The sequence below is a fragment of the Cucurbita pepo genome, chromosome LG05 (genome assembly GCF_002806865.2).
Source record: "Cucurbita pepo subsp. pepo cultivar mu-cu-16 chromosome LG05, ASM280686v2, whole genome shotgun sequence".
Classification (NCBI taxonomy): domain Eukaryota; kingdom Viridiplantae; phylum Streptophyta; class Magnoliopsida; order Cucurbitales; family Cucurbitaceae; genus Cucurbita; species Cucurbita pepo.
Genome location: NC_036642.1, coordinates 4,362,813 through 4,372,516, shown reverse-complemented (window position 1 = coordinate 4,372,516; position 9,704 = coordinate 4,362,813). Strand labels below are relative to the sequence as shown.

Below are 9,704 nucleotides of genomic sequence, written 5' to 3'. Positions count from 1 at the left end.
GAAATACTATCTTCATTGGTATGAGGCCCCTTTCGGGAAGCCCAAAGCAAAGTGAGAGCTACTATCTCCATTGGTATGAGGCCCCTTTCGGGAAGCCCAACGCAAAGTGCAAAGCCAGAGCCTTTCGGGAAGCCCAACGCAAAGTGCAAAGCCAGAGAGCTTATGCTCAAAGTGGACAATATCATACCATTGTGGAGGTTCGTCCTAACAATCATTAGTACTCATCCAAATCAAAACGGTTCGAGATCGTTTGAGTTAGGAGTTCAAATTAATTATTTTAATAATTTGAACTCCAACTTCACTCGAATACAAGGACAATATAGTCATTTTTATTATTTAATTTAAAATTTTATAAAATAATTTCATTAATTTTCAATAAAGCCCATTATTATTAATAATTGTGGCCTTTTATTTGGGAATTTTCTAGAACTAAAATATCCAATAAAGAAAAATAGTGACATGATTTTAAAATTATTAAAACCCTAAAAAATGGTAGCTTAGGATTTCCTATTGAATAATTCCCACCTACAATTTTGACTTTTTTTTAATTATTAATTACTCCATTTCACTATTCTTCATCATCAATTTGGTCCCATTCTTTAAAACTTACCAAATAAATAAATAAATAAATAAATATAATTATTTCATGAACATTTTAATTATCTAAAATAGTTATAAAAAAAAAATCAAACCCATAAATTATTTAAGTCGGAATATTGACGTAATGTTCAAATAAGAAAGGTATATGAATGAACCGATACCATATCTAAATGAAAGTGACCTGAAAATACGTTGGTTAAAAATAAATTGATAGTTACGGCCGATAACTCAATCATAAAAACTCTAAAATTAAATATGATCGGTTTAAAATAATCTTACGTTGTATATCTCGTGTTGGTCAAATTAATTTATCATTATTATTATTATTTATATTAATAAAAATTCGCTACTATCTATTTAATTCATAAATTAATTACAAAAAAATATAGCGATATAAATTAATAAATTTTATTGGAAAGTTGTAAATAAATATAAAAGAAATGGGTTGTTTTTTTTTTTAATTATTTTTTTAATGAATTATGTGGATAATATTTAAAATAAATTATTTATTGAGGTGAGAAAGACCCAAGAGCTTACTAGATGTATTAAAGTCTAAAGTTGAGACAATATGATATGCTTTAGGTAAAAAAAAGAACACAACTTTTTTGACTTTTTTGCCCTCTCTCCCACACATCCCATCCCATGATTTTCATTTTCAAAAATATTTATCAAAAAGTCCCTATANAAAGCCCATTATTATTAATAATTGTGGCCTTTTATTTGGGAATTTTCTAGAACTAAAATATCCAATAAAGAAAAATAGTGACATGATTTTAAAATTATTAAAACCCTAAAAAATGGTAGCTTAGGATTTCCTATTGAATAATTCCCACCTACAATTTTGACTTTTTTTTAATTATTAATTACTCCATTTCACTATTCTTCATCATCAATTTGGTCCCATTCTTTAAAACTTACCAAATAAATAAATAAATAAATAAATATAATTATTTCATGAACATTTTAATTATCTAAAATAGTTATAAAAAAAAAATCAAACCCATAAATTATTTAAGTCGGAATATTGACGTAATGTTCAAATAAGAAAGGTATATGAATGAACCGATACCATATCTAAATGAAAGTGACCTGAAAATACGTTGGTTAAAAATAAATTGATAGTTACGGCCGATAACTCAATCATAAAAACTCTAAAATTAAATATGATCGGTTTAAAATAATCTTACGTTGTATATCTCGTGTTGGTCAAATTAATTTATCATTATTATTATTATTTATATTAATAAAAATTCGCTACTATCTATTTAATTCATAAATTAATTACAAAAAAATATAGCGATATAAATTAATAAATTTTATTGGAAAGTTGTAAATAAATATAAAAGAAATGGGTTGTTTTTTTTTTTAATTATTTTTTTAATGAATTATGTGGATAATATTTAAAATAAATTATTTATTGAGGTGAGAAAGACCCAAGAGCTTACTAGATGTATTAAAGTCTAAAGTTGAGACAATATGATATGCTTTAGGTAAAAAAAAGAACACAACTTTTTTGACTTTTTTGCCCTCTCTCCCACACATCCCATCCCATGATTTTCATTTTCAAAAATATTTATCAAAAAGTCCCTATAGACCCTCTTAATTGCATTTTAGTTTTATTTTTCTTTTCCATTTGGTCCCTCCTTTAATAATTCCCTTCTCATTTTCCCCCCCCCATTTTCATCATTCTCCCTATCTTCTTCAAATTTATATAATTTTTGTTTTTTTTTTTTTTTTTTATTTCTTATACGCCTTCGAATGGAATTTGTTTCCTTCTTTTCGGGAAATAAAGTTGCTTCCGTGATATTTTGAATCATAGATAACTTTATCGAGAAGTTATTAATGATGTTCGTGTAAGACTTTCGAGTTATTTCAATGTCGAGTAAGTAAAATTGTGATGTCTCACATTGGTTGGAGCGAAGAACAAAAACACCATTTATAAGGGTGTGGAAACCTTCCCCTAGCAGACACGTTTTAAAGCCTTGAGGGGAAGTCCAAAAGGGAAAGCCTAAAGAGGACAATATCTGCTAGCGGTGGATCTAGGTCATTACAAAAATCTTAGTTAGATCATGTAACAGTCTAAGCTCACTTCTAACAAATGTCATCAGCCGATTTTACAGACCTTTATCAGGAATGCTTCGTTTCCCTCTCGAATCGACATGGGATTTCATAATCTACCCACTTGGAGTCCCAACATCCTCACTGGTACATTGCTCGATATTTGGCTTTGATACAATTTGTAATAATCCAAGCTCACTTCTAGAAGATATTGTCCATTTTAGCCCTCATCTTTCGATTTTAAAATGCGTCTATTAGAAAGAGGTTTCCACACACTTGAATGTGATAAGAGTCGACAATGTTGGATTTTGCAAAGCTAGAGTTCCTTCTAGAATCCTTGCAAACTTTCACAAAGAAAAGCTAACTTAACAAATTGATTCTAAACAAGAGTTGGTCAGAAGATGAATAACTCTTAGATGGAACTTGGAATCTATGATGGTTACTCTTAGATTCCAAGACGACTCACTCTAGAATTAGCTTGATCAAAACTAATCCAATGAATCGGTTTAAACATCAAACCTAAAGCAAGGTTTGAAAAAGAATAACACCAAAAAGGTTTTGTTTGTGAATCAATTCGTTAAGTTAGCTGTTTTTTTTGTGAAATTTTGCAAGGATTCTAGAAGGACCTCTAGATTTGCAAAATCCAACATTGTTGGCGCTTATCATAGTGTTTCATTTTTCTCTCCAACCAACGTGAGATCTCACAAATCAACTCAAATATTACTCAGTAACTTTCCGTTAATTGATAAAGTTACTATTAGTAGTTGTAATATTATCCTTGATTTACTTTGATTATTCGACAAAATTCAATTCCAGACAATGTTTGACCTAATAGTTCGTAGTCAAACTATCTCTTCCAAATACATCACGAGATGATGTCAACTCATATTAATTTAATATGACTAAGTCAAACAAGCTGCAAACTCGTCGGAACATGTTCCTTACTTTGTCTCTCTAGTTAATTACTTCACTCAGCTCATTATACACCTATCCATCACGACACGAAATCTTCTACTTCTATAATCCACGACGAGAACTTTCAAGCTTTGCCTCATACGCTAANAAAAAAAAAAAAAAAAAAAAAAAAAAAAAAAAAAAAAATAGCTTTATATGATAATAATTATTTACCGAGGCTCCATTATCTTTAGGTCCTATCATAGATTTAAAAACGATTTAATTTTCAGAATCATAATCATTTAAAAAATTAGTGTTCTCCCTTTCACTCAATTAACTAGGTAATTAATATTTATGAATTATCAGAAAAAGTACTCCACCAAATCATTAATCATTACATTTTTTTTTTCTTTTTGGAAAAATATAAAATTAAATTAATAAATACTTTGTACCATAATTTAGCTATCACCATTAATAATAATAAAAGTTGCAAAGCTATTCCCTAATTACATTCATTATGTCTCTAATCAATTAGGCAAAATATTAATCACCTATTTTTTTAATATTAAAAATTAATGACACGTGTTTTTTTCTTTTCTTAGAAATATATAAATAATAAGTTCCTAGGGGTTTTTTATTTTATTATTATAATTAAAATTATTAAACTAATTCACATAAATTTAAATATATAAAAATAATAAAAATAATTACTTTCTTTAAAATACAAAATTAAAATGTTTGTTGGAATTACCAATGATGTCAATAAAGTTGGTATTTGCTTTTTTATTTTATTTTATTCAATTCAATTATTGTTTAAAAAAAAAAAAAAAAGTATCCATTTTTTCTTGTTCTAATTTCCAACCATTTTAAATTATTCATTATTTATTAAAATAGAAAAATAATATAATTAGGTAATAATATATATATATATAATTAATTAATTAATTTAATATAATTAACTAGAGAAGTGTAATAATGTGAGGTTCCCTATAAATTTGCGAATTTTTCTTTGTACGTTATCGTCGTCGTCGTCTTCTTCCTCTTCTTCCTCTCTCTCTGCAAATCACTTTTTTCACTCTTATTTCTAAGACCTCCATTGTCGCTGCTCTCCGTTAACTCATCATGATCTTCCAACTTCAGCCAACGCTCTACTATAAACGCCTCTAATCTCCATTCTTCTTTTGCTTCTGGAACTCCTATTCGACACCGCCGGCGAGTTTTTTTTGACGACGGTGATGTTGGAAGGTAGTGTCATGGAACGAGTATCGGGACGGAGTTGGAGAAGTGAGCGTTTGGCTTTCTAGATGAATGACTGTGATTTGTTGTTGTGATTGCATTTTGGTTTCTGTTGTTTTGATTGATGGCTTCCACGAATTCACCGCCCAACATTGATGCTTCGGCGTTGACGGATGATTTAGTGACGAAAGCTTTGAATAAACGGTATGAGTGCCTTGTAACTGTTCGAACGAAGGCAATTAAGGGGAAAGGGGCTTGGTATTGGGCTCATTTGGAGCCTGTTCTTATACGAAATCCTAGTAATAGTCTTCCGAAAGCGGTGAAGCTCAAGTGTTCTTTGTGCGATTCTGTTTTCTCGGCTTCGAACCCCTCGCGGACTGCATCTGAGCATTTGAAACGAGGCACTTGTCCTAATTTGAGCTCCATTTCAAGGTCTAATGCTACGGCGTCACCGTTGCCGATATCGTCCATTCCTTCTCCGACATTGCACAACCACAAGAAGCGAAGCTCTCAAATGAATGCTCCGATTCTCACTGCTTCCTATCAGGTACATTCTCTTGCCATGATTGAGCCGACGCGTTCCTATGCTCCGTTAATTTCCTCGCCGCCGACGCCGGTGGCTCAAAATCCGGTTGGGATGGCGAGTAAGATGGAGGTGAATCAGCATCAGTTGGTGTTATCAGGTGGGAAAGATGATTTAGGTGCACTAGAAATGCTGGAAAACAGTGTCAAGAAACTGAGGAGTCCACATGCCTCACCTGGACCAAGGTTAAGTAAGGAACAAATTGATTCTGCTATCGAATTACTGACTGATTGGTTTATCGAGTCGTGTGGGTCAGTATCTCTTTCCTGCCTTGAGCATCCGAAGTTTAAAGCCTTGCTTAGTCAGATGGGCTTGCCTTCATTACTTCGAACCGACATTTTAGGAGCTCGGCTCGATTCCAAGTTTGAGGAGGCCAAAGCTGATTCAGAAGCCAGGATTAGAGATGCTTCGTTTTTCCAGATCGCTTCGGATGGGTGGAAGAATAAGAACTGCTGTGGCTATTACTGTGGCGAAGAGAGTGTAGTTAAATTTATGGTTAATCTTCCAAATGGTTCTACGATGTTCCAAAAAGCATTGTTTACAGGGGGATTGGTGTCACCCAAGTATGCGGAAGAGGTTATTTTAGATACGGTCAATGAGATTTGTGGGAATAGTCTGCAGAGATGTGTGGGGATAATAGCAGATAGGTATAAGGGCAAGGCATTGAGGAATTTGGAGATAAAGAATCATTGGATGGTAAATCTCTCTTGCCAGCTTCAGGGTTTTATTTGTTTGATAAAGGATTTTAACAAAGAGCTTCCACTTTTCAGGGTAGTCACTGAAAATTGCTTGAAGGTTGCAAACTTTGTAAACACCAAATCTCAAGTTAGGAATTGTTTAAACAAGTATAAGGTGCAGGAGCTAGAAGGTCGATGGTTGCTTCACGTTCCTTCGCCAAATTGTGACACATCCAAAAACTTCTCACCTGTTTATGCAATGCTTGATGATATGCTTAGCTCTGCTCATGTCCTTCAAATGGTTGTGTTAGACGAATCTTATAGGTTAGTATGCATGGAGGATCCACTTGCTTCTGAGGTTTCAAGTCTGATACAAAATGAACGCTTTTGGGATGAAATGGAGGGAGTTCATTCACTTGTGAAAATGATCCGAGGGATGGCTCAAGAGATTGAAGCCGAAAGGCCACTGATTGGTCAATGCTTGCCTCTCTGGGAGGAGCTGAGAACAAAAGTGAAGGAATGGTGTGCTAAGTTCAGCATAGCTGAAGGGCCAGTGGAGAAAATTTTAGAAAAGCGGTTTAGGAAAAATTATCATCCAGCATGGTCTGCTGCATTTATACTGGACCCGCTTTACTTGAGGAGGGACATAAATGGGAAATATCTTCCACCCTTCAAGTGCCTTTCACAAGAGCAAGAAAAGGATGTTGATTCGCTTATTAACCGGTTGGTGTCCAGGGAAGAAGCTCATGTCGCATTCATGGAGCTTATGAAATGGAGATCCGAGGGGCTAGATCCACTTTATGCTCAGGCAGTTCAGGTCAAACAACTAGACCCTTTAACCGGAAAGATGAAAATTGCCAACCCACAGAGTAGGCGACTTGTCTGGGAAACTTGCCTAAGTGAGTTCAAGACCCTTGGTAAGGTTGCACTGAGGCTTATTTTCCTTCATTCAACATCTTGTGGCTACAAGTGTAAGTGTTCTATCATGAATTTGGTTTGCTCACATCGGCACTCGAGGATCGGCTTGGAGAGAGCTCAGAAGATGGTATTTGTTGCAGCTCATGCCAAGCTTGAAAGGAAAGACTTTTCTAATGAGGATGACAAAGATGCAGAACTATTTGCAATGGCGGATGGTGAAAATGACATGCTCAATGAGGTCTTTTCTGATGCACCCTCAATGTAATGTCTTCTTTTGAACTTCTCTAGAATTATGAAAATAGGGTATATTAAATTCTTTTGTTGTTTTAATTCTTCTTCCTTTTCCTTTTTGTTCTTTTTTCTTTTCAATTTTCGTGTTGCCCGTGTAGAGTAGATTGAGCTATGTACTGATAGAATCTACGCAGCTGGTCAGGAATTGAGTTATGAGCACTCTTGTAATGTTTTTCTGGATCAACGTGGGACTTGAAGTGCTACTAACTTGTCACCCCTTTAAATTGACGATTATTATCTTTGGACTGTGGAATTAACTTGTTCTGACTAAGAAATTTCTGGTATACAATCCTTGTCTTTGTATGCATCAAGAACACGTTATGCCTTTGACAGGCACCCGAATGATCTTCATGGTTAATCTTTCTGATTAAGTTTAACCATGTAAGCTCCTTCAAAGACTACTTGAGATAAAATATAAGTTTTATGTCGCCATTTTCCTTAGGATAAGGAAATTCAGTTCTAGTAAATGAAGCGAGTCCATGTTCCCTGGATTGTCACAATTTTGAATACCTCTTTGACACTGCTAGGCTAGCTAGTAAATGTACCCAACTGACTTACCACACTACAAAGTGTGCCGCATTGTACGAAGTTTCTGAAATAAAAAGCGGTGAAGGTTATTAGATTCTTGCATTCAAACAAAATTTCCCCCTTTAGTAACTATATCATGCTAGCATGACCTCATTTTAAGGTCATGAACCTCCTAAACATTAACATTTAAGATTTCAATTTTTACTAGTACAGATGGTTAGAGATTGCTGCTCTGTTTAGCTTCTTCATTTTTATGTGCTTAGTACGTTAAAAGTCTATTATAGCATTAAACATTGCTACATTTTTCTGAAAAGAGAACATGAAAATATTTTTTCTTTATCTGAATAGTTGTGTTTTCATGTTATTTATTCAAGCATCAAGGTAGAAGATGATTAAACTAATTTTCATGACCAGAAAGCCCAAATGTTTAATTAATTTGGGCATTATGAAGATCTAATCAATATTTCTTATTTCATAGATAAAGATGATCAAAGCAAGCAAGAGCCTTGATTTTTCAAGGCTTGGTGGATAAAGAAATTGGAATTTTCTGCAACTTCTTTTATGCAGTAACGTTGGCTTGAAATTTTTCTGCAACTTCTTTTATGCAGTACAGGGCTGGATGTGTTCGATCAAATTGAACCAGAGTTGTCGAAGTCAACCTCGGACTAGGTACTATCTTTGCAGCTGAAGATGCACTTCTCCGATAGAATCCCAGATATATCTCCTGTTGTGCCTACTTTTGTTGCTTTTTGAGCCCAACTGTGATGAGTGGATGTCCATCTCAATGCTGTTGTAGATGTCATAGTCAAAGAAAAGACATTTACAAGGTGACATATCCCCTTCTCTCTCTCTCTCCCCTTCTCTATGTTTATCCGTGTGGTGGGGGAGGGCACACACCTTCATGCACGAGCCTTTGAGCATGCATTTTCTTTATTCATTTGTTGCTCTCTTCACTCCTGTCACCATTTTTTAGTAGCTTGTTATTGNTGCCTACTTTTGTTGCTTTTTGAGCCCAACTGTGATGAGTGGATGTCCATCTCAATGCTGTTGTAGATGTCATAGTCAAAGAAAAGACATTTACAAGGTGACATATCCCCTTCTCTCTCTCTCTCCCCTTCTCTATGTTTATCCGTGTGGTGGGGGAGGGCACACACCTTCATGCACGAGCCTTTGAGCATGCATTTTCTTTATTCATTTGTTGCTCTCTTCACTCCTGTCACCATTTTTTAGTAGCTTGTTATTGAAATCTTCCTGTTCTTATGACATTTTTACTCTTTGAATGGGCCCTTAGTGAAATTTCCACCTGAAAGTTGAACTTTGAAGTTTCGTAGATTATTGGTTAGCCCTTGGCATGATTGCTAAAAAGTCTTGAGCAAAGGGCGAGCAAGGAGGCTGTCGGCATGAGTATGCACATAGCAAGGCCGAAGGGGATGTGGCAGCGAACTTGAATTGATGTTGCATGTATGGTTCAGAAAACATCTTTGACAACACAAAGCAGGTTGGTAGTGCTTTTGAGGCGACATGTTTTGTTTATTATTTTTTCACTGTTCTTTTCAACCTCTCGGCTCCATCCAAGAAAGTTAATATTCATGGAATATCTTTTGTTATAACAATAATTTTAATGTTTGACGAGGATGTCAATAGAAATAATAATTGTCGCTATATAATATAATAGAGAACATTATAGTCAATTTAGGATGTATGCTATGATTTACCGTAGATTACCATTTACCTGTCTACATTTTTACAAACCTGGACTACGTATTCTTTTCCTAGGTTTCTCCTTCTTGCTTTTTAGTGAAGTTTCCTTTTATACTTGATTCTTTTTTTTTTTTTTTTTTTTTTTTTTTTTTTTTTTTTTTTTTTTTTTTTTTTTTTTTTTTTTTTTTTTTTTTTTTTTTTTTTTTTTTTTTTTTTTT

The 9,704-nt window shown here is 33.9% G+C and overlaps 1 protein-coding gene across 8 annotated transcripts in view; it reads left to right on the top strand.

The window, feature by feature from the left end:
- Positions 1-4,547: 4,547 nt before the first annotated feature.
- LOC111795394 overlaps positions 4,548-9,704 on the top strand; it is a 7,741-nt gene continuing 2,584 nt past the window's right edge. Inside the window, exons 1-3 of one of the 8 annotated variants that reach the window (XM_023677798.1) lie at positions 4,548-7,204; positions 8,399-8,612; positions 9,109-9,283. In XM_023677798.1, the coding sequence (XP_023533566.1) occupies positions 4,913-7,204; positions 8,399-8,473 (2,367 nt within the window). In that variant the 5' untranslated portion in view covers positions 4,548-4,912 and the 3' untranslated portion in view covers positions 8,474-8,612; positions 9,109-9,283. Of the gene's footprint in view, positions 7,228-8,263; positions 8,283-8,393; positions 8,613-9,076; positions 9,284-9,704 lie in introns of those variants that run through there. The other 7 variants (XM_023677797.1, XM_023677801.1, XM_023677800.1 and 4 more) reach the window with 7 other exon arrangements.